This window comes from Bombyx mori, chromosome 22 (assembly GCF_030269925.1).
Source record: "Bombyx mori chromosome 22, ASM3026992v2".
Taxonomy (NCBI): domain Eukaryota; kingdom Metazoa; phylum Arthropoda; class Insecta; order Lepidoptera; family Bombycidae; genus Bombyx; species Bombyx mori.
The window spans coordinates 3,198,844-3,225,365 of NC_085128.1; the positions used below are offsets into that span (position 1 = coordinate 3,198,844).

Here is a 26,522-nt window from a genome sequence, read left to right on the forward strand (position 1 = left end):
CTCCATCGTATTTTGGTGCCTGTTTGTTAGTTAAGGCTGCTTTTTTTGCTAGTTCGTCAGCTCTTTCATTGCCTGGTATCCCGGCGTGGGCCTTTATCCAGAACAGGTTTGCTGTCTTGTTCATACTGGCCAAGTTCCTCATGGTGGTTTGTATATTGAAGATTAATGGGTGAGTAGTGTTGGTGTTAATGATGGCCTGCAGCCCAGATCTCGAGTCACTAATGATGTTGACTACTTTATGTTGTGATTTTGCTATCATCATTAGTGCTTCTTGTATTGCGACTATTTCCGCCTGGAAGACTGAGTTGTACGGGTTTAAACGGAAGCTTTTGGATTTCCTCTCTTCCCCCTGTTCCCACCAAGTTGCAGCTCCACCGACTCTTCCTTCTAGTTTACTCCCGTCGGTATAAATGGTCGGGGTTTTGTTTGTTACCTCTATCAGCTCTTCTTGGGTTTGTAATATCTTGAAGTGTAGGTCATATCTACTGGCTGGATGGGGTAGTCTATATATGCTTGTTCTCTTTTCTATAGGTCTACCTGGTAGCATGGGGATCGGCGAGCCATTTTTGATTTTGTATAGCTCAGCAGCCTCCGCTATCCGGAGGTCGAGCGGTAGGATTCTTCCCAAAAGGAGCATTGATGTATATGATGCTGTCCTGTGAGCTTTCGATATTTTGATGGCGAATATCCGGGATAGATTGTCTAGTTTACGCCTAATGTACTCTCTGTTCGTAGCGTATGCCCATGAACTTGCTGCGTATAGCATAATGGGCTCTATGACTGCCGTGTATATAATTCTTATGATGTCGGGGTTCAGTCCCCAAGTTGCTTTTGCCACTTGGGCTATTGCCTTATAGATATTTAGGGCTTTTCCTGTGATTCGTTCCAGATGGGGTCTAAAGTTTAGATTTCTGTCATAGGTTAAACCCAGGATTGTCATCTTATCGGCCAATTTGATCGGAGTGTTGTTAAGGTAGAAACTAGGCTGGTCGTATTTTAGTTTCTTCGTAAAAATGACAGCTTGTGTTTTGTGATCGGCAAACTTCATTTTGTTGGTCCTTCCCCAGTTGGCTATCTTTTCCAGAGCTGTGTTGACTTTGTCGTTCAGCTCGGTAGTACAGTCCGCTGATGCTACAATGACAATATCGTCCGCGAAGGCCTGTATGTGTGCGTCCAGATGTTTCACTTCGGCCAGGAGTGGATCCAGCTGCAGGTTCCACATCAAAGGGCCACAAGTGGAGCCTTGGATGCAGCCCCTTTCTGTGTATCGGATTACTGTACATCCCGCATACTGGAGGTTGATTTTTCGATCACGCAAATAGTCATCGATGACCAGCCAGATTTGCGGGCTGATTTGGACCTCCTTTAGTCGTTTCATTATCGCTGGCCACCAGGTGTTGTCAAACGCCCCTTCAATGTCCAAGCTCACCATAGCCACAATTTTTTTGTGTTGGTTCACATTTTGGGTCACCAGGTTCGTGAGTCTGTATAGCGCATCCTCAGTGCTTTTTTGGGGTCGAAAGCCGTATTGCCTATTACTGAGGTGGTTTCCATTTCCCAGGGTCCACTGGAGACGGTTGACTAGGGCCTTCTCAAAAACCTTGCCCAGTACTGGAAGCAGGCCTATAGGTCTATATGATTTGGGAGTAATATATGATTCTTTCCCTGGTTTCCTGAGGATCCTTATGGTGGCTTGCTTCCAAATCTTCGGGAAGATTGTGAGGGTCAGACATTGATTCAGGATGGTGAGGAATATAGTTGTGTTTGCTTCTATCGCCTTGATGCAAATGTCTGATGTGAAGCCATCATAGCCTGGAGCCTTTTTCGGGCTCATATTTTCGATTACCGTTTGTATTTCTTTCGGTGTGAACGGCTTTTCTTTAAATGCTGGGTCCTTCTCTTCGATCATTTTCTTCCTCCATGCAGCTATCTCCTCTCGTATACGGTGATGTTCTTCGTTTTCGATATCTTTATTGTCCTTAGGATAGAATGTATCAGCTAGTAGTTCTGCGGATTTGAGGGGATCGAGGACGTCATTCCCTTTCTTGAGCATCACCTCATCTCTGCTTCTATTATTAGTACGTATAATGCGGTAGAATTTATCCCACATCGATTCTCTCTTCTGTCGTGATGTATAATCTTTCCAACTGGTGGTCCTCGTTGTGATTATTGTGTGTTTATATTCTTTTAACCTTTCTTGATAATCTTTTATCAGAAGCGGCCTTCTTCTAGGGTTTGCCTTCCTAATCTTGCTTCTGATTCTTTTAACCTCATTTTTAAGTTCGGTTAGTTCTTTGGTCCACCAGGATAGCCTACATTGATTTTTACTATGGTCAATCAGAGGAATCGCGGAATCACAAGCTACCGCAATGCATCCCGCGTAGTCCTCTACCATTTTGTTGAACTCTTCGTTGTCAGTTTTTGAGGCGATGGTTTCAACTGTGATATTTCGTTCAGAGAATTGCTCTAGTAGTTTATTTTTGAATTTAGGCCAGTTTGCTTTATTAGTATTGTATTTCTTTGTAGTGGTAAGATTTCCTTTCTGAGAACCTCTGTTCCCGGTAAGGTCGACGCTGAACGTGATTGAGCGATGATCGGAGGTGGTGATTAGATTCTCATCTACTTTCCAATCTGATATTGAGTTGAGAAGTCCGTCACTGCATGCCGTTATATCTATTATACTTGTGTACAGCCTGTTTTGTCTGACAGTCCAAAATGTAGGGGTGTTTCCTTTGTTTAGTATTTGGAGATCATTCTGGGCTAAGAAAACGGCGATAGCCGCTCCTCTTATATCGTCTTTGGGGCATCCCCACCACTGGCTACGAGCATTTACATCACCACCAACTATATAAGTGTCCGTTTTTAGATTGTTGATTACGTATTGTAGTTTGTTTAGATATGTGTCCACGTTCACGTAATCCTCCCAGTAAACTGAGATGCACCCGATTCTATGTCCCTGTGTATCTATCGTAACAGCTACTATGTTACGATCTATGAGTAAATTATTTTCAATTACTACCAGACTTCTGTCGAATATCACAATGGCAGATTTGACAGGATTATCCTTGTCCCCTTTATCCTGTATGATCCTGTCTCAGTATAGTTACAACGGCTACCCCACCCTTCGAACCGAAACGCATTACTGCTTCAGGGCAGAAATAGACAGGGTGGTGGTACCTACACGTGCGAACTCAGAACACGTCCTACCACCAGTAATTCCCCAATAATTTTGCGAATTTCATTTTTATTACATGATGGTATACCTTCACCGTGAAAGTCAATCGTGAATATTTGTTGAGTACGTATTTTGTCACAAAAATGCACCGGTGCATCGCTCAACACGAATGCACCCGACGTCTTATCCTTTAGGACACGACGACTCATGGCTGGAGTCCCGCAAGGCCCCGTCCTCTCGTCGTTCCTATTTAGCTTGTTTATTAACGACATTCGCTTCGACAGTCGCCGCCGACCCAGTTAGCCTTATTCGCCGACGACACAACCGTTTATTACTTGAGTAAAAACAAGTCCCTAATCGCGAGTAAACTTCAGAGCGCAGTGGACAGTGCTTCCGAAACAGTGGTGGGAACTCCGACAGTGGTTCCGAAATGGCGCATAGACCTCAACCCAGCGAAAAGCACAGCGGTGCTCTTTCAAAGGGGAAACTCTACATAGACATTCTCGAAATGGTATCAGATAACGGTTATTAACTCCAGCATAGTCGCATCACCTGATACGACTCCATCGGGTATTGCATCCTTTAAGCCCCATCGACTAACAAATGTTAACCATAAGAAATAAGTACAGGTAATACTGCACATAGGTCTTGATACTCTACATCGGAAAATATTGATTTCATGCTTGTAGAGTCGCTGTACCAATGAAATTCAAACTTCATTCTTTTAATAGACATATTTGTCTGTACCTGAACTTTAAAAAATACCATAAATTGCAATTAATAATTTATATGAATTTATTACAATTTGTGACAACCCTATTTTGAACTAGTCTAGGAGGAGAATTAAAAAAACTCTACCTTTATTGGGATTTCATTTATTCATCTCTATACAAGTCACAATAAATAGTTTAAAGAATAAAACTTCTAACCATCTACAACACATTTATATTTCTTTAGGTACACCAATAATTTAATGGTAAAACTTATCTATAAGCCTTATAGTAAACATTTATATTCAATACTTCGATAAAAATCAACAATGGAATATCAAATAGAAATAATACGTTAAAATTTTATTAACTCATCGCATCCAAAATACCGAAGATATCAATGGATAAAAGGTGAATTCTTGATTCGCAGTAAAACATAAAAACGAATATAAGTATAAGATAGATACTTTTCTTTCAATTCATACTAACTATAACTATATTCCATATTACATTTTCGATTCAAACCAGTTTGTTTATTTTCAACATTATTAAGACGTAAACTTCACAAATGCACAAACATAGACTATTTCATTTAAGCGGATAATCTGTGCAACAATGACGTCACTCCACAAGATACAGATGATACAGTATTAAACATTAGTTCGAGAATAATTTAGTTGGGACTGATTCAGACTTAAATTTTTTTTTTATTGCCCTAGTATGCAGACGAGCGTACGGCCCATCTGATGGTGAGTGGTTACCGTCGCCCATGGACTTCAGCAATGCCAGGGGCAGAGCAAAGCTGATGCCTACCGAAAATATCGATACACAATAAGAGTAAAAAACCAAACAGTTGTATTTTTTAGTGTTGTTTGTTATATTGGCGTCATGGGTGACGACGCTTAATGATGGTGGCAATGGAACCTGTGAAGGTCCCTTTAAATCCACTTTCTGATGATGCGCAAACATATTATTGATACATACTTGTTTTTATTGCTGTTATTCGGTGGAAGGTATTTTCTTTAGTTAAAATCAAATTTTTTTAACAAGTGGCGTAAGGATATTGATTAAATTTTTTATTAAATAATAATAAAAAATATTAAATAATTATTAATTATTTAATAATAATTTTTAATATTTAAAATATTATTAAATAATTATTTAAGAATTATGATTATTAAATAATAATAAAAAAATAAGACCTAAATTCGTTTACAAATCAACTCATCAACAACTCATTTAGCTAATAATACATTTAGGCCAAGTTTACGTCTTAATAGGTTTGATAATTAAAACTTTTATACTCAACTATCACATTAAACGAATTTACGACACATAACTAACGCATCTACCTACTTATACATTAAAACATTTATATGAATACTATTTGAATAGGTCGAGAGAAAAGGAGATTTGAATATATTATTATTATATAGAGATTTTTGATATAGTTACAATATTAAGTCAGAGTAGTCCTAATATCTACGAAGACATACAGTGTTTCAATTGACTAAGCAAAATCCAAATAACCGAGTTATGGGGATAAAATTTAAAATTTTCCTTATTATTTTGGAGATAATTATACTTCTATTACATATTTTAACAGATAATAAATCTAGGATTATACATATTTAATTTTGTCCCTTGGCAAATAAACGCTTTATTTTGTTTATTAAATAAAAAATAAACATTATGAAACTACCGTTACATACGTAAAATTAATTCAAGAAAAAAAAAAACATAACATGGACCTATTCCATTTTATATAATACTAGAAAGAGTATTCGATTTACAATTGTCTCGATATGATATTTAATGTAAGAAATGCGAAAACCACCATTGGTTCATAGTCAATGTGTACAGGTAAACTTGCCAAAAACGAACAATAGATGGCAGCGCTGGTCTCCTCGCACGACGCCATTAAAAAGAGCATTTGCAAAAAATCATATTTTCGATTAACAATATCTTTTAATGGAACTTTTTGGCCACAGATTGCACCAGATCAATGACGCGAACTACATATTCCATTTCAATTACATACATCATACAATGATACTGTTTATTTATATTATTCGCTTCGGAAGAGATTACCTTATTTACCTATTTCATATGTTTCATCAGCGTAGATAATTCATAAAATAGATTTAAAGAAGTAACACGATTAATACAAATAAAATTACGTTCTGGTACGCAATTAAAAGGAAGTAATAAAAGCGATTTACAGTAAATATTTATGGAAAAATCGTTACACTCTGTTTAAAAAATCTATCTTTTCTTTTTCTATATTTGAATATTTTTTTCAAAATAAACAATCTATTGGTTGGACGTGTAAATCGGGATCGAAACAACCACAGACAACCTTTTATTTCAACTAAGACAATAAAAAAGAAAAAAAATGTAATACTATTATATTTACACAGAATCATGGTAGGTACTCTAGCGAACGTAACGTCACACGCAAAACATAAATAAAAAACAACGTGAAAATACAACGTAACGTAAAATCACAAAAATTATCACCAAACTTAACAATGTCCTATATAAAACTTTAATATTAAAATTTAGTGCTAAATATCTTCTTGAACATGTACCGCTGAGATCAATTATTTAACTGTATATATTTATCGTTAACTAGATCAAAATAATTAGTACTAGCATATGAATAATGTGAGAATATGAAAACAAAGAAATTAGCCCTTTTGTTGTGCATTTTTACTGTAGCTTTTTATTGCGCACATTTCAAAATGCAGTTTCGTAATGTAGTTACTTCTCTTTAAAATGACAATCTAATCTAATATATGTATTTAAAAGAATATATATTTAAGATAATGTTATGATATAAATTAGAGTCACGTAATTGAGGCTATTTTTATGTAGATGTGAACATTGGTTCGTCTTGTGTATTTACATTATTTAGAAAAACGTAAAGCTCATTTTATGGTTTTGTTTTAAATATCAGTATTTGTTTTAAGAATATTTAGCACTAATTTTAATAGAATCTTACACGAAACAAGGCGAAAACTGACAAGAAATAATTTGTATATGTTTTTTTCTTTTTTTTTAAACGAACTGCACGGAGAGAAAATGCATTTTTTTTTAGTTTTCAAGCAAAATTATACCCTTATAATAATACTTTTGTCATTTTTATTAATCGTCCAAAAAAGCGATGTTGAATTGAGACAGTAAATAACAATAAAAAATTTAGCACAGATTACTACCGTTTCTCGATAGATAAAGAAAATCTAAATATTAAACACGAAACGTAAAATGCAAAAATCCCTGTTCAATGAAAGAAGAGTGTAGAGTAGAATAAACGCGATCAAGTCTAACCACATTCAGACAAATTAATACTAATGAATTTTCGATTTAAACTTAAACGATCCTTTACGTAGCCAAGAAAATAATTCGAGAATTATGATTAATCAAACATTAATTTATAAACTAAATTTAATTGTCGAATAGACATTTAATTCGAGTGATCACTAATGAGACATTTTCGTCCCAAAAATATTGAAATAAGAGCGACAATCGTTCGTTTTAAAACGAATTATTATAATTTAAAAAAACATTAGAGTACAATAAATTTATAATACTAAGTAGATAAATACAATATGAGTATGATAATACATTAATTTAATAGGAAAATTAGTTTTATGTTGACCTTACAATGAAAATACGATTGAATTAAAAATAAAATATAGTCTGATGGGATTGTTCTCAAGTGCAGTCATAGACGTTGGCCCAACAGGCGAATGGCCAACACTACTGAATGTACTGTTGGCCAAATAACAACGAACACACTTTAATTATATGAAGCATAGAAAAAAGTTTTTAAGACTAATATGGTGGTAACATTATTGTTTATTATCCTACCCCCTCAAGGTTGTGAAGGTTATTAACAGACCTAAATCGATAGACAATAGGCAACCGGACAGCAACCATTTCTTTTATATTGCCGCGTTAACTACACAAAACCCTAGTCACGAAACGATTTAAGTGTGACGTCATTTGGGGCCAAAATGTACGACAAGTTAGACATATAGCGTTATGATTCGTATTGAACATAATGTAAAATATTTACACTTAGTATTTAAATTTTAAATAATATGAAATTATATCATCAAACATGTTTTTAAATGATCCTTTTAATATTAATTAAATACCTTGCAACAAGTTTGATATATTATATATTATATATATATAGTTTATATATTATTTAATGGGTATCCGGCTGTCTATTGTACTTTAGACATAGCCTATTTATTAAAAAAAATTGGTGATAATTTATTTAAAGGAACTAAGATTACTTCTATATATAATTAAGTATATATGTATATAAGACAATAAATTTATAGATATCGTACAAAGCCTACCCACATCCCTACTACAAGAAAAACCTAAAGAATAATTTACAATTTATATCAATATATATCTAATATTTGAATTACAGTGTTTGAGATAAGACGAGTCATCATCCACGACTGAAAGTACATGTTGTCGAATTTCGTCTGGAAGGCGACCCGAAATCGCGAACCGATGCAAAACATAGATTCGTTTCTTTGGCAATTATCGGAATGGAGTCAAAGAAGAGTAGCACGTATGTGGTACGAGATAAGGAGTATTTTTTGGGGTATAAAGGTATCGGAATCAAAACACAAGACTCATCAGTTTATCGACTAGAACGGTTTGTTATTTTCAAGGTACTCCGTATATATTCAACCTTTGGAAGTTTCCGGAATATACACATTACAATGGAAAATGTTGCCAGATTAAAAAAAAAAAATATAGCGACAACTCTACCTACGTCGCAATGCATAAACGAACTGCGCTACAGAGTAAATAAGTTTTAGTATATCAACACTAAATAAATGTCATGGTTTTTTTTATAATTAAATAATAATAGTCTAAGGACCCAACGGCTATGGCCAATGATCAACAATATTAACGTATTTTTAAGATAATTTGAATAAGCAATTATTATTATATTTAAACGAACTAAGGGCAACATACTTCATTTAAACGCAAAGTTTGGAACATTATAATCAACGTGATACTATATACCTCGCCGTCAAAGATCGTACATACGTTCCCGTCTAGGGTATGGCGTTCAGAATATTCCTATGTTCCAGGGACTCCTTAAGGGCGTAGAACATTTGAAGCTGCTGTTCCGGCTTCAAGTTGTACACCTGAGGATGGATATCATATATTTTAAAAAGCTATTAAAATCAACCATATTTAAGGTTAGTAACAATAGTGACGTCACTATTCTGTAAACAAACCTTTTTCATTTATCTTTTTGTGCGCTTCGTTATACATAAATATATTACTTTCAGTTAACTTCAGAATAAATAAATTCCCATCATCTAGTATGTACCGAAACTTGCAGTTATATTTAAAAACTAGCTGTACCCGTCCGCTTCGCTGAGCATTTAAAATTAACTTTATTATTATTTTATGAGTTATGATGTAGAGTACATGGATACGAAGTTTCAAGTCAATCGGATGCATGGTTCAGTAGTTATAACTGAACATCCGTAAAAACCACTGCAGATTTATATATTAGTAATAGAAATATATGTGCAATACATGTATCGTTGATAAAAAAAAAAAACAAATAGCTACGATTATTCGTTTGACAGCTAATAGCTTACCTGCTGCAGCAGCTTCTGAGGAGTAGCGGTGCGGATGAAGCTGGTGATGTAGACGTTGACGAAGGTGGCCATCAGGAACTGGCAGTCGAAGCGGTCCATGATGCCGCCGTGCCCAGGGATCACATCTCCGAAGTCCTGCATGAGAACGACCATTATTAATAGGTTGAACACCAGATTGAACATGCTTCGCCAAACAGAACGCGTACTTAGCACTGCGTTTTAACGGCGCGCTCTTTTCATGTCACACAAATTGACTAAATGGTGCGGTAGGACCTCTTGTAAGTTCGCACGAGTAGGTACCACTACCCTGACTATTTCTGCTGTGAAGCAGTAATGCGTTTCGGTTTGAAGGATGGGGCAGCCTTTGTAACTATACTGAGACCTTAGAACTTATATCTCGGGGTAGGTGGCGCATTTACGTTGTGGATGTCTATGGGCTCCAGAAGCCACTTGGCACCGGGTGGACTGTGAACTCGTCCACCCATATAAGCAATAAAAAAAATTAAAAAAAGATGAGCCCAACGCTCCTTGACGCAACGTAACATTCGCCAAATCATAGTGCCTTTCGATAGCAGTGTGAAAATTTAAAAGTATTAAGATGTCGAGTGATTTGATTCAGATGCTGCATTTTATAAGCATTGATATTTTCGAACTAATTGTAACAATTTTTCGGACCTTATCCAGTACTTTAATACACATTCACTCAGACGCTAAAATAAAATTTGTAAAAAATTACAAAGCCTAGCGTCGAAGCGTCCTAATGCCGCGACAGGGCGTTGCGTACTGCTAGTGCTGGCGCTCTGTTTGACAGTTTTACCATAGTAGTATTATATAGTAGTACAACACATCTCGGCGCCATAGCGCGCCGTCAGTTTAGCTTTCTGACGCGCGCTAAGTACGCGTTCTGTTTGACGAAGCCTTTAAGTCCCTCTTGTCTCGACGGACGCCGCGTATCTGCCATTTGACATTTCTCGGAAAATAATGAGTTACTGTTGTACATAAGTCGCCCATTATTTTTGAGTTATTTTTGACAATCATTGCAAAAAAACATCTCAACGTTTTTTTTTATTGCTTAGATAGGTGGACGAGCTCACAGCCCACCTGGTGTTAAGTGGTTATTGGATCCCATAGACATCTACAGCGTAAATGCGCCACCCGCTTTGAGATATGAGTTCTAAGGTCTCAGTATAGTATAACGGCTGCCTCATCCTTCAAACCGAAATGCATTACTGCTTCACGGCAGAAATAGGCGGGGCGGTGGTACCTACAAGTGCGGACTCACAAGAGGTCCTACCATCAGTAATATTACGACTAAGCGAATTATCTTCATTAAGCTACCTTGATCTTGAAGGCCCTCTTGAATCCGGAAGCGAAGAAACCACCGAACGGTCCAATCACTGAACTGAAGGTGCTCAGGAACAGCGAGTGAATCATGAAGGGGTACATGTTGAACTTGTCCATGCCGATCTGAAATGACATTTATACATTTGACTGAAGGTACATTTTGGTTTAATTATGCTAAAATTTAAAATTGTGCCCAATACTTTTATATGGTAATCAGAATCCTTTTCACTTGAATTTTAACGCATTCAATTCAATCAATCCTAATCAAAATAAACTTTATTAAAAATCACATCTACAGTAGGCGCGCGAGTTCATGTCCATCCTGAGGAATGCGGTAGTGCTGTTATCTGGTTAATTATGGTAATGTCGATAATAACTACAGATTTAGTCAACAGCTGTCAATTTAGTTTAATGTAACTTAAGGTAATTTTGCAATTTATGAAATAAAATAAGTGTGATAAGTAAGTACTTGTTTATTTCTAATAGAGAAAAATATATTTTAAAATCCAATTCAATCACAATCAAATGAAAAGGCAACCGACAGATCAGAGTCGGAATCAGTATGTATCTTTTTTCAGTAAGTTTTTTTCTATCTGAACTTGTCGGAAGCGGAGTAGTCATGGTTAAATAACACAATAGCGTTGCGTAAATTTTCAAGTCAAGGACAACACTCGACGTCAGACAAATGCGGGGAGGTGGGCGAAGGCGGGGCGAGCTGTCCCCCGCGCGTCGCCTCTGGCCCCGATGGACATGAACTCGCGCGCGTACAGTACATGTGCCTTTAAATTGTCACAGCTTTCCCAACAAAACAGAACAGAATAATGCGCTCCAGAGTTGCTATGTTTCTCATTATCATTAAATCAATCAAGTTAATATCCAAATACATTCATTGTTAGTTCGTCAATGAACTTTATCTTTATACATTTTTTAACTTTACTGACCACTTTCATAACGGGTTGCAGGAATTGAGGCGGCGTGTACTCCTGGAGTCTGAACAGCAGCGAGGGCTCGCAGTCCATCATGCGGCCCACACTCTCGGAGTATTCGATGGGACAAACAAGGTAAGGATATTGTGACATTATATAGGAAAGCTGAAAATATAAAATTACTGTTATAGCATTTTTTTTGCGCCCTTGTAGGCAGACGAGCTTACGGCCCACCTGATGGTGAGTGGTTACTGTCGCCCATTGGCTTCAGCAATGCCAGAGGCAGAGCCAAGCCGCTGCCTACCGTTAAGTACTCTCCACAAGCCTCGTTTGAAGAAGGATATGTTATAGCATTTCAAGAGGAATGACTAACAATCAATATGTGAATGATAAAAAATGAATTCGAACATCCTTCGAGTTGTTTTTACTACAAGTTGTATTTTTTATTACAAAAAATAATAATGAGAAACAACATTGTAAATGATATTATACATATAATACAAACCGTAATATGGCAACATCTATCTTTGATCTGGCATCATTCTAAAGCATGTTTTCAAAATTCGGTGTCTTTACATACATTATATGCATGCTTTTTTTATTGCCTATGTAGGCAGACGAGCATACGGCCCACCTGATGGTGAGTGGTTACCATCGCCCATGGACGTCAGCAATGCCAGGGGCAGAGCCAAGCCGCTGCCTACCGTTTAACACTCTCCAGATCTTCAGCAAATCGAACTCCAATAACTGAGGATTAGAAAGACAAAATTCCTCACCCCGAGACCGAATATGACTGTAGATATACCGCCGCCAATGAAACCCTCCCAGGTCTTCTTGGGGCTCAGTTTGATGAGCGGAGTCTTGCCGAAGAAGAAGCCGAATACGTAGGCCATGACGTCATTGCAGATGATCATCGACACCGGCACTATGAACCAGATCAGACCTGAGAACAAGTAATATAACTTGAAATATGAAAAACCTTCTTTTACTGGTGGTAGGACCTCTTGTGAGTCCGCACGGGTAGGTACCACCACCCCGCCTACTTCAACCGTGAAACTGTAATGCGTTTCGGTTTGAAGGGCGGGGCAACCGTTGTAACTATACTTCCGACCTTAGATATTATATCTCAAGGTGGGTGACGCATTTACGTTGTAGATGTCTATGGGCTCCAGTAACTACTTAACACCAGGTGGGCTGTGAGCTCGTTCATCCATCTAAGCAATAAAAAAAAACCATTAGAACAGATCTAAGATCATCTCTTTTTCTTCTAGATACATTTTCCCAGTTTAGTAAGATCGTTGTGGCAGAAAAATGAAATTAGCAATGTTTATTTTCAGTAATCACTAGAAGTAGTAGTGGGTATTTCAAAGCCCTCACCACCTCCCACTCTACTACTACTACTATTGCTGCTGCTGCTCTGGGAAGCAGTCGTGGGCTTTTGCTTCAACATTGGGCTTGTAGTGTTTTGGACGCCTATAACCATTTAACGCCAAGTGAACTCGTTCACACACACGTACTGACAATAAAACAAACCCGATAACAATCTATCCGGATGTTTATGCGAAGATATTGCAACCAAATTACTCCGAGCTACTTACTAAAAGTTCACGTTTCGTAATAATAGCAACTAGTGGTCCCGTAGTAGTCGAAATTCGACTATAATGAATTGAAATTATAAGTTTAAAACATTATTATAGGTTCTGTTGTCAAAGACCAAATACTTCTATAATCACAGATTTCGCCAAGACTACACTATAGACAAATAATATTAATCTATTCTCAATTTCACCACACACTTTAAGCAATAACAAAAGTTCGACAATAAACAAAACAGTACATATGCGTGTATGTGTCAAATACATGGGTAGTGCGTGTAATGTTGTGTTTATTGATTTAATGTATTTTTTGTGCATTATGTAAAAAAAAATATATCATTGTGCACTCCTTCTCTATATTCTCTATAAGTGTGGGACATTTCATACTCCTCCGTCCGCGCAATTTTTGTAAAAAGGGATACAAAGTTTTTGCTTCACGTATTAATAATCACCTTATTATCTTGGCTAGCTCTCGCTCTGTTTAGTGATGGCGAGCGTTGAAGCTGCGGTGTATTTATTAGCCGTCATACCTATTTTAGCCATGAAAAATTCTGCATTCTGCTTTGAGAGTTTTGTTCAAAGGAACGCGGAAAGCAAATTCAATAGTATTATAGAAAATGTGATAGCCTAAACGGATTCGCGGCTAAAGTGAAGTATTTTTTTAATTAAAATCATTTATAATTTTTACTATTCTTATCTTTAGGATATAAACCGTTGACGTTCGTCCAGAAATTAGGCTAGCGTGACCCATCCATTATCACACATGCGTTATATCATGAAAATTTCAGCAGTAGGTTCTACACTAGAGTTCTACAAAGCTTCGTTTTCCGGATAAATTCCGCAAATTCGAATTACCTCACGTGACCTGATTTCGTCGAAAGCGTTAACCCGTGCGCGTTGCTATTTTTGGAACATCGATAAATTTTCATATTCCTATATCAAGTATCACATCGACACTTTCAAAGCTATGATAGATGAAAAATTTAACACTCATCGTTACATCTGATTTTTTGGGACGTCTCAAGGGGGCCGCAAGCACGTCATGATTATGGGATCCGGCAATCTTTAACACTAAGTTGTTTACCACCACGCTGGTTACCTGTTTATGCAATTAAATACATATTATTATTTAGCAAAAAAAATTGTGTTTTTGTTTATTGCCCCTGTAGACAGACGACCCACCTGATGGTGAGTGGTTACCGTCGCCCATGGACTTCAGCAATGCCAGGGGCCAAGCCGCTGCCTACCTTTAAATACTCTCCAGAAGCCTCGTTTGAAGAAAGAAATGACATAGCGCTCGGAAAACACCGTGGAGGGGAGTCATAAGTCGATTTTTTTTATCATATCTACTAACTAATACATACTTCAACATTGTTCAATTAGCATAGCGTGCATATAATAACTAGCGGCCCGCCTAGCAATTACCGCGAGCTCTCTTCGTTTCGTAACTTCAACATTAACTAAATTATGTATGTAGGGTAAAGCCGAGATAGATGCCCCACTTTTTGAAATAGTCATGTAATTTTGAAAATATTAATTTTATACGAATAATTTCTATTAATTTAGTTAGCTCAATCCTTTATGTTTAATTAGTATAATTTTTCTTTAACCTATCAAATACAGATTTTGTAGAAATTCGTTTTTCGTAGAACCTTTTTTTGGAGGATAGGTGCCTACCTGTATGGATAGTTGCCCCACCAAGAAAATACTGAGTAGGATAGATGCCTGCAGTGCAGGATAGATGCCCTTTATATCGTGTAAACGAAAAAACCAAACCAAATATTAAGAAGTTCTATTCCTAACAGAGCAATAATTGTCTCCAAGAAACATAGGTCATAATAATAAAAAATATTTTGTATTTTTTAAGTCTTTGAATGTTTATAATTAAAAGATAATTGTCATATCACACAAATGATCATAATTAAATTTTTAAAGCGTTAAGTAAGCGTAAGCTAAGTTACAATTTTTTTAGTTTCAACATGCATTATCCTATTTTTTTATTCAATTAAATTTTACAAATATTTATTCAACAAAAATATAAACTCTTAATTGTTTATAAAATATTCACATTAAGTGTCAATGTGTACATTGCAAAATCGTATTTTTTTTATATTAAATTAACACAATAAAGGTATCTTTATTATTTTGTCCAATTGAAGTTAACTGGATAGTGCTTTAAATTTTTCACATCTTCTACATCATTTCTGAAAAACACGTTTCATGTAGCTAGTTCTGAAACACTAAAGATTGAATCCAGTCTGATTGCGACTTCGTATTTTTATAGTTTTCAAAACATTCAATGCAGATATTATTACATGCGTTTTAGGTTTATCCCTTAGATTTCTTTAGGGGCAAATCTATTGTTTTATTTCCTTTCATTTTATAGTCATCTTCGCTTCTTGAACTGTAAATCAGTTGTTTGTGTTTTATGTTTTCGTGGCATATTTCAGCTATATTCTGAAATGGTAGAGTATGGAGGGATAGATGCCTCTAAAGGCACCTATACCCCAAAAAATCAGGGCAACTATCCTTTGTGATAAGGATAGATGCCCAAATTTTTTGTAAATAAATTATAAACTTAATAGCATTTATTTACACCTAGATGCAGACTCAATGAACCAATATATTCACGTAGTAAAAAATATAATGGAATTTTACACTAATTATAAAGTTATACCACGCTAAATACTAACCTTTCAATCTTTTACGTGTTCGTGAAATTCCGCGCGGAGAAAATTACATGCACGAGGAAAACACTTCGTCACCACGCGATTTTCAAATGGTAGATAAGGTATAGGGTGACTGTGGTTCCTACTTATTAAATTCATTTTTTGTCATGAGTGCGGGAAGTTAGGTTTTTAGAACATGAGGCATCTATCCCGCTGCGGCATCTATCCAGGTTTTACCCTACACGTTTGTGATACAGCATCGTTGCACTTTTTTTTATTTATTTTTTTATTGAATAGACTAGCTGACCCGGCAGTGTTCGTAGTGCCTCAATCGATAAATAAAACACTTAAGCTTTTGTATAAAATAAACTTAAAACAAACAAAAGGAATCCGTCCGACGGGGGACACATCAAAGGAAAAACAAAATTATTTGTTTTTATTTAATTCCGAGTATTTTCATATTTTTTCACCTTTTAAACCTTCTCTGGACTTCCACGAATAATTCGAGACCAAAATTAGCCAAACCGGTCCAGCCGTTCTCGAGTTTTAGCGAGACTAACGAACAGCAATTCATTTTTATATATATAGATAGGTGGACGAGCTCACAGCCCACCTGGTGTTAAATGGTTACCGGAGCCCATAGACATCTACAACGTAAATGCCGCCACCCACCTTTGAGATATGAGTTCTAACGTCTCAGTATAGCTACAACGGCTGCCTTTCAAACCTTTCAAACCGAAACGCATTACTGCTTCAGGGCTGAAATATTTAGGGCGGTGGTACCTACCCGTGCGGACTCATAATACGTCCTACCAACAGTAATAAGCTTGCACTAGCTTGTAATGCAGTCTGTTGCTTTGTTACGTTATATATGCATTAATTGTTTTGTAAAATCAAAACTGAACCAAACACGCGAATCAACATTATTACGAGCATCGTTTGAGCACAGAGCATTCAAACATGCGAACATATTAGATATTAATTCAACCGCTTTTTTGTTGATTTTTTGTAGTTGATTACTTTGGAAAACGTCTTTTTGGCCAATGTATCAATGTAAGATCAAGACATAGTTTTTATTACCCTGAATGATCCGAAGAGATCACGGCCTACTCAGTACTAAAGGGTTACAAGAACCAATGATTATTAATGACGAGGCCGTCATTATTATTAAAAAGGGCTATTCCACTCTTCCAAATCAGCCCATATGAGTGCTTACAAATCGGCAGTACCGGTACCATCTCTTGCGGGCTCACACTTCACGAGAATCGACCGAATTATAAATCAAACACATAGCATACACACAATTTAGAAAAGATTAAAATATTTGTAACCTAAACAAAGGATCAAAATTGTTCAGCTGTTTTAACATCCAGAAGCCAAATACTACTAATAATAAACTTGCCATGAAACAACGCGTACCTACCAGCCATTGTTCGCTGTATAGACCGTTATACATATTATTATGACGCTGACTTCGCGATGATGATATAAAATTTAGAGATATAAAGCTAGAGACGGCTTCGTCATAATGACTTGGTCGTTTCTCGCTCAATTAGCGATAGTCAAACATTTGGATTGTGCCTAAAAAATAAAAGATTAGCCGGCCTCAACAAAATTAACGTAAAAATGTATTGACACATTACCTATCGTAAATTGTTATTTCTAGTACTATATCAGAGAAGTTGAGTTATTAAATATAATAATTTAATAATAACCTAACAGCATTTTTTTATTTCTTGCTTAGATGGGTGGACGAGCTCATAGCTCACCTGGTGTTAAGTGGTTACTGGAGCCCATAGACATCTACAACGTAAATGCGCCACCCACCTTGAGATACAAGTCCTACGATCTCAGTATAGTTACAACGTCTGCCACACCCTTCAAACCGAAACGCATTACTGCTTCGCGGCAGAAATAGGCAGGGTGGTGGTACCTACCCGTGCGGACTCACAAGAGGACCTAAATTTGAGTTTTCCATATTTAAAATCAATCGGTTGAATGATTTGCAAACTCGCTAAAGGAAAACAAACGAGTCGGTGCACATATTGAAATGTTTATTTAAACAAAAAGACACAGACTATTATTTACTACAAAAATTTAGCAAATCCATGAATATGTTTGTACGTTTTTTGAGGAAATTTTAACAGAGGTTTATTTGTTCTAGAAAATTCGTGTTGTTAGGATAAACTAGAATATTCTTTACGGAGCACACGAAACAAAACCTCTTTAAGATTAGTGTGTTCTCCTTTTTTATGATTTTGAAATTGTTCATCAGTATCTAATTTTCCTTTACGCTCTGAAAGTTTTATCTTAAAAAACAAAAACTTTAACTCATCTATCCTTTAAAGTATTTCATATTCTTATTTATTTAAGCTCTATATGTTAATCATACCTAATTAATTACTGATAAAAACTTTATAATTATTCAATAAAATATTTACACATGACATGTAAATTGTTTATAGATTCGATTAATTTCAAATAATTGATTAAAATTTATACTATAAAAATGAAGAACCAAACACACAAAAAAAACTGTATAATCAGAAATATGTATTAAGGCGACTTTCAAACTGCAAACACAGCTTCTAATGTCGAGATATCACGCATTAAAAATCTATTTTCTATAAACCAAAATGTATACGCAACGTATAAACAGCATTGAGATACTACTACTACGTAAATATAATTCAATGATAAACAGCGTACATACGTATATTGTGTAGTGGAAACCCGGCCTTATTTCCAGTCGACCTACATACGCACTTTGAAAGGTTTCCCGACGGGGACATTGTAGAGTTGACAACAATACAAGCTGACGGAATGATTTTATCACAACTGCGCTATTCGTTACGTGCGTAATTTAATTAAAATATTAATAGATTTATGATAAATAAGACGTTGCTTTCGCCATCAATAAATTGACATAGCAAATTCTATTTATTACAAGTTAATTCTTTTATTAGATAACTAGCTGACCCGGCAGACTTCGTAGTGCCTCAATCGATAAATAAAATACCTAAACTTTTGTATAAAATAAACTTAAAGGAATCCGTCCGACGGGGGACACATCATGGGAAAAACAAAATTGTTATTTTTATTTAATTCCGAGCATTTTCATATTATTTATCTACATTTTAAACCTTCTCTGGACTTCCACAGATAATTCAAGACCAAAACTAGCCAAATCGGTCCAGCCGTTCTCGAGTTTTGGCGAGACTAATGAACAGCAATTCATTTTTATACAGTCGTGGTCAACTAATTAGGGACATTTAAGATAGAGAAGAGCTATAACCGGTTATGTACATTTAAATATAAAACCCTATTGATTTCTCAGCACCTATTATTTGGATAATGTGATCCGATTATTATGCTATAAATGGCTGTAAATAAAAGATTTAATAAATAGAAAAAGTATTTAATATCAAAGATTAAACATGTATTAAATATTAAGGTACAATTCTGTAGTGGACATTTAATTAAGGACAGTAAAGTATAATGAAAAATACAGTTACACAAAACTTATAATCTTCAGTGTTATAATATCTTTAACAGCTCCATTTTATTACGTGTAAAATCAGTACCCAGTAGCAAAACCTTTGTTAGTAATTACCGCTTGACACCGATGTGGCATAGACATTATCAGTTTCTGACATGTTTCGACAGGAATGTGTGCCCATGCTTCACAAAAAGCTTCATGAAGTTCATCCAAATTTGTATTACGATAAGTGGCAACTTTTTTCTTGATTTCGTGCCAAAGGTGCTCAATTGGGTTGAGGTCCGGGCTATTCGCTGGCCAATCTAGCACCGATACAAACTGACTGGTAAGAAACGATTTGACTGAATGGGCGGTATGTTTCGGGTCGTTATCCTGCTGAAACGTCCATATAATAGGGAGATGCTCCTCAGCATAGGGAAGCATAGTTTCATCCAATATTGCCTTGTATTGATGTTGGTCTAAGTTACCCTGAACTTTCCTCACAGGCCCCACTCCACGTCCAGAAAATGAACCCCATATTTTAATGTTTCCACCGCCATGTTTCACCTGTTTTTTGTGAATCTTGGATTCATTTCCGCTTTTACAGGACGCCGTACATATTGTCTTCCATCTCAAGAAATCAAATTAACCTTGGTCTCGTCAGAGAAAAGTACATGTTGCCATTGGGCGTAGGTCCAATGTCCATATTTACGTGCAAATGCCAAACGAGCATTTCTATGTTGTTTCTTCAACAACGGTACTTTGCGAGCCACTCTTCCGAACAACCCTGCTTCTACCAAACGTCGTCGAACGGTCCTCGCAGATACACCGGCTCTTTCGTTGGCCCCAAACACTTCATGTTTAATTAAAAAAGAGCCTAGAAACGGATCTTTCTTAGCTAACCTGGTTATCATTCTATCTTCTTGTGGAGTCGTTTTTCTCGATCTTTTTGTTCTGGACACATTTAAAGCTGTGTTATAGCGCTTGAAATGTTGCACTGCATTGCATACCATAGTTTTTGGACAATTTAAATGTTGTGCTATCCTTCGGTATGACCAACCACGCTCGATAAACTTTTATTTTTAACGATAACGATAATTTTTCGTAGTGTTGGATCGCAAGTTTTATTTTTGGCCATTTTTCTTCAAAATTCTCAAAACTTAAAATAAAAAATCTGGATTGCCGCCAAAACGACCACTAAACAATAAGAAAAGAAACAAAAAAGTATTAAAATTCCAATTTTGAAATAAGAACGCAATACCCCAGTGTCCCTAATTAAATGGCCAGCGAGCATTCTTTGAACCAATAGCACTATGATATTGTATCAGCTATACTGTAAAGAGGTTTAATGTTTAAGAAGTTGTTATTGTTTGTATAATCGCGCACATAAATGACTAATTACACTTACATGTAAAAGATATGGAATATTGCTAAGACTCGTTGGAAAATAAAAAAAATATTCATAATTTGGCTTAACTAGAGATTGTCCCTAATTAGTTGGCCACGACTGTATATATAGATAGAAGATAGATGTGCAGTTACTGATTGCCATGTCCACTAAGATTCCTCATCAGAATATGTGTTTAAATGTAGCTTAAATATACATTTCTTGATTCGTGTGTTTAGGGTGAATCATGACATAAGAGAAAATTCCAACATGAGGACGTTATACGTAGTTATGCGGATTAATTTTCAGTTTTAAAACTACAGTAATAGCATTCATTCTTGCCTGTATCCGCCACCAGCCGCCGTCACGAGAACATCTTTTCTTTGCTGTTGTTTATACAATCGAGTCGATAAGCTCACAGTGTTTTACGCAGTTCCCAAAATGAATGGAGTGGAAATGTCGATGCCGGTTTTTTATTATTGGTATTTCCAGAGAAAACTGCAGTCTTTTTAGGTCTATATACGAAGTAAAAGCAGTATTGAGAGAACGGGCAGCAGTTAAATTTTTTAATAATTATTGATCGCATTTGGCTGACTGTCCGGTCTTCTAGTCACGGGTGCACAGAAATAAAAAAATAAGTGAGTGGGTATAGCTACGCTCAAATAGAAAAAAACGATAAGAAATCTAAGATAAGTACTCTTGCTTAATATTATTATGCAATGTATACAAGTCCCGAATAACAATATTTGGACTGTCAATCTACCAGCCAGAGCACGCACTCTAAGATCTTCCCTTTGTCCTCCACCAAACGAGTATATTTAATCTGAGTAGGAACCTATTTGGCCTCACGGGGGAAAGTCCTCAATGGTGACAAACGGTCCGAAAATTTACGCCTTACAAACGTGGCTCAAATATATTTTTTATAATTACAATATGCACGACGAGTATTTTCTGACTCTCTCTGACGAGCTGACGTATTTTCCGTGAATTCAATACATTGGTAGAAACACTAATATCAATATTGTCGTTTCGGAATTAATATTATTCGTGGTTTATAAATTTTATCAATTAAGGGTTAACCGCATACGTCCGCTTGTCGATGGATACGGTAATAATAATTTAATTTAATATTGAGAAATATTTTTTACACGCTTTCATTAGCTGGGTGTGTATGTTTGTATTTGACAAGAATCAGTATATTTACAAAAATATTATAAAATCGCTCCAAAGAACTGAGATTTTTTTTTTTTTTTAAATGAATAAAATTAAAAAGTTATTTTTTTCGGTTTGCCATTTAAACTACATATATTTTTTTCAAATCTATAATCTATAATAATATTATAAAGAGGAAAGATTTGTTTGTTTGTTTGTTTCGAATAGGCTCCGAAACTACTGGACCGATTTGAAAAATTATTTTTCCATTAGAAGCCGACATTGTCCCTGACGAACATAGGCTACTTTTAAAAAAAAATATATTTTTTTTTTGTTTCATGTGTGTTTTAATGTTTCCGAAGCGAAGCGAGGGCGGGTCGCTAGTGTAATTATAAAATATTAATTAGTAAGTTAAAACTGTGTCAAACGTCCACGTTATTATGTTCTTCACTTGTATAAGTTTTTATTGTGCCACTTATAATTATTAAAAAACAATACAAACCAGTCACCAGTCACAGTTCAGTCAAACAGACTAGCCACAGACAAACTTATCGTAGTAATAAACAAAAAAAGAAAATATTATTTTTTGAAACGAAAATGTTAATATATGTACCTCCATAATATGACCTTTCATCTTTTTGTGAATAAATTGAATGGAACGTATATGGTGTCACCTTAACACTTCCGTTCGACCGGGTGCGAGGTTCAAGTGCATAGTCTTATTATACGAGTCTTACGTACAAGGTACATCATACATATCGATTGGCTGAACGAGGTAATCCAATTCAATTGTTAATGCGATTCCACAGGTATTTAATGTTTTTTTTTTCTTTTCAACATACGATTTCTAGAACATTGACTTCAGTTATTTAATTGCAACCTTCTTGTTACCTTCGCTTCGAAATAGATAGGGTAGATGTTTATGCTTAAACATAGTATAAAACAAAGTCGCTTTCTCTGTCCCTATATCCCTATGTATGCTTAAATCTTTAAAACTACGCAACGGATTTTGATGCGGTTTTTTTTAATAGATAGAGTGATTGAAGAGGAAGGTTTATATGTATAAAAACATCCATTAAATAGTGGAGAAATCAATAATAAATTACAGTTTCCGAAGCGAAGCCAGGGCGGGTCGCTAGTGCTTAAATAAACAAAAGAACATAATTCAATTCAACTTCGAAAATGGGGAATTTGTAATTTCAAAGGAACGAAATACAGTTGTATTTCTTATTTTTAAATACAGTTGTATTTCGTCTCGATACATCGCATCTTATGGTCATATTATTGCTTAAGACTACCATTGAGTCACGCGGTAACATTGTTCGTCCTTCACGCGTCTATGTTCTCAGGACAAAGTCGTGACATCTGTTTACGAATATCCATGGACTACGGTCTTCCAATTTTATTTGCTTTTAACGGCACGTCGACCCCCACACACTACCTATAGTCGAATTGGTATGATCTTTCTAGAGTACGGGACTTAATTAATCCTCGGTGTCGCTCCATTCTCTTAGACAATGTGTCCGGGAATCATGAGTTCTGCGGTATATTAGACGGTTCTTTTTTTTGTTTATTGCTTAGATGGGTGGACGAGCTCACAGCCCACCTGGTGTTAAGTGGTTACTGGAGCCCATAAACCTCTGCAATATAACTGCGCCACCCACTTTGAGATATAAGTTCTAAGGTCTCAGTAAAGTTACAACGGCTGCCCCACCCTTCAGACCGAAACGCATTACTGCTTCACGGCAGAAATCGCGCGGACTCACAAGAGGTCCTACCACCAGTACCTTTTTCTACCTAAGCTGATGGTCTAGACTATAGAGAGACCATGTCAGTGTCACCGGGCTAGTAGGTGAGCTCACGGGGCTCAAACCTGACGACGTTGCTAACACGAACCCTAGCACGTGCTTCGCAGAATCTACCACCAGATCGGAAACGCGACCCACTGAGAAGATCCACTGTGTCTGTGGGTTAATTTACTCGCCGAGCCCTTCGTCGCGAGCGACGGGTTCGACGAGCACGGTGACCGGTGCTTGGGGTATTAGACGGTCGTGTCTTGACTTGAATTCTTGGAATATTATACGCCGCGACGCGTTGCCGTCTGCCTCTAAAGCATTCGTTACATTGACAACTCACCCTCAAATATGTTCTGGATGATGAGATACGACTGCGTAACGACGATCAGCAGAGCGACGTGGGTCCAAGCGAACAGGCTGAACTGCCGCATGTAGTAGCGTTTGACCAGAGACAGCACGAACCAAACGAAGCCGACGCAGTACAAGCTGAACGATATGAAACGGTGGTACGTCACCAGAAACTTGAGGTAGTCCTGTGAACAAAACATTTTTTTTCCGTTTAAGCAAATTAATTTTGTATATTTAATGACTTTAGGGAGTTTATTGGTGAGAAGAAAATTTAGGACAAACTATTATTTGCGCTTACGCCACCCAACAGCGCCGAAATACCGGCGCAACTCATAAAATTTGAAAATCGTGGTTTAAAACAATTTGTATCCTGAAAACATTAACAACGCTCTCGTTTTTATCGACAGCAACCTTATTTTACGATTGAATACGAACTTTTACATATCTGATGATGAATGTGAGATATCATTAGTGTTTTGTTTAATTTTTTCGGGCAGGGTGCCGAACCTGCATGAAGTTTTCGCGCCTTGAGTACGCGTGGGGTATGATGACGGACCGCAGATTTGCAGGGCGCGGACTCAAGGATGTTTTTAGGGTTCTACCCACCAAATGACTTCCGTTGCACTATCTCATCCAACGTCAAATTTCCGCCCGGGATCAGTATACCCAGGAAGAGTAGGTGTTTTCCCGCGGTCAATACTGAATACTCCCTTACGGATCCATCATATCCAATAAGCCTTGTATTATACCGGCAACCGTACTCGTCGAACTCGGCAAAGAGTTCGACGTGCAATCTTCTCAGCGAGTCGCGATTCCGATCCGGTAGTAGACTCATTCGCGAAGCAGCTACTCTTGAGTTGTTAAGTCTCCCTTGGAGGCGCTCGGGCAGCTGTTAGCAAATCCCGCCCCTTCTGGCTGAGCCCCTTCTCGCCCACCTGTCCTTGTGAAACTGGAAAGGCCTGCGGACCACCAGTGAGCCCTCAACAACCAGACTCGCAGCGCTACCCGAGAACGAACAAGTTGATCATTAAAGATATACTTCAACACAACGAGTTATATAATACACTGAAAATAAAAACTTAATCAAATATGCATAAGAACTATAATTATAACTAACTGTACAATATACACACAATGACAATGTATGTACGTACATATTCCATTTCGTTTTGACCTTTAACCAAAAGACATTAGCCTACATTTCCGTGTACCTACCTCGTAAACTAATAAAGGCTAATATGCTCTGTAGTTTGTGCTAGCGTTATATACTGGCATCTAATTTCAATCAGTTAATGGTGATGGCATAAATAATGGCAGCATACACAATGCGATATCCATGGGCTATGGAAATAATTAACAGCAATTGGGCTGAGAGTTCATTCACCCGACTATGCAAACGAACATACTTAACCCTAAATATATGTACATATACAAATGAAGTCGGGCTACAGATATATGTATGAAGCCCATCAATTTTTTAAGTGAAATCCGTTGCAACTTATTCCCAAAAATATACATCTATAGGAGGATTTAGTCTGCAATAGAATGAGGCAGAAGATGATGAAGATGTCACTTCTATTGCGGGGAACATTATGTTTAATGGTGTTATTAGGAGACTTATCTCAATTTTTGGGTAAGGTTTGCCTGATCATGACAATGAAGTTGTGCAAGGCTGGTATTTTATCACAATGTTTTTTATTGCACTAGATAGGAAATCTTAAAGTACATGTATAAGTTGATGGATGTAATTACCCACAATGCAATACGACATGAGTTCGAAGTGTCAATGGTAGTCAGCATACGAGTGCCGACCGACACTCAAAATGTTATATTCATAGGCTACCAAAGCACATCTCAATAGAGGCAATTTTGCATGATTGGTTTATATTTCAAATAACTATCATATTATTAAGTATACTAGAGGTCCCGCGGTAGTCAAAATTCGACTATAATTAATTGGAATTTAAAGTTTGTACACTATTATGATTGCATTTTCAACGCTAATACTATAGTATAGAAAAATATGAATAAAGACAAACAATATTTAATCTATACTCAATTTGACCACAGACGTCAAGAACAAAAGTTTGACAATAAATAAATAGTATGCATGCGTGTATGTGTCAAATACATGGTAGTGTGTGTAATGTTTTCTTTATTGATTTAATGTATCTTTTATGCGTTATTTTAAAAAAATATTAGCATTGTGCACTTCTTCTCTATATTCTCTATAAGTATGGAAAATTTCATACTCCTCCGTCCGCGCAATTTTCGTAAAAAGGGATACAAAG

The 26,522-nt window shown here is 36.5% G+C and overlaps 1 protein-coding gene across 1 annotated transcript in view; it reads right to left on the reverse strand.

Annotated features, from left to right (window-relative positions):
• Nucleotides 1-4,034: 4,034 nt before the first annotated feature.
• Nucleotides 4,035-26,522, reverse strand: part of LOC101741056 (phosphatidate cytidylyltransferase, photoreceptor-specific) — a 28,565-nt gene continuing 6,077 nt past the window's right edge. The window contains exons 5-10 of the mRNA XM_038018860.2: nucleotides 24,224-24,416; nucleotides 12,583-12,749; nucleotides 11,822-11,971; nucleotides 10,875-11,003; nucleotides 9,537-9,671; nucleotides 4,035-9,071 (exon numbers count right to left, since the gene is read on the reverse strand). Coding sequence (XP_037874788.1) covers nucleotides 8,979-9,071; nucleotides 9,537-9,671; nucleotides 10,875-11,003; nucleotides 11,822-11,971; nucleotides 12,583-12,749; nucleotides 24,224-24,416 — 867 coding nt within the window. The 3' untranslated portion in view covers nucleotides 4,035-8,978. The remainder of the gene's footprint in view (nucleotides 9,072-9,536; nucleotides 9,672-10,874; nucleotides 11,004-11,821; nucleotides 11,972-12,582; nucleotides 12,750-24,223; nucleotides 24,417-26,522) is intronic.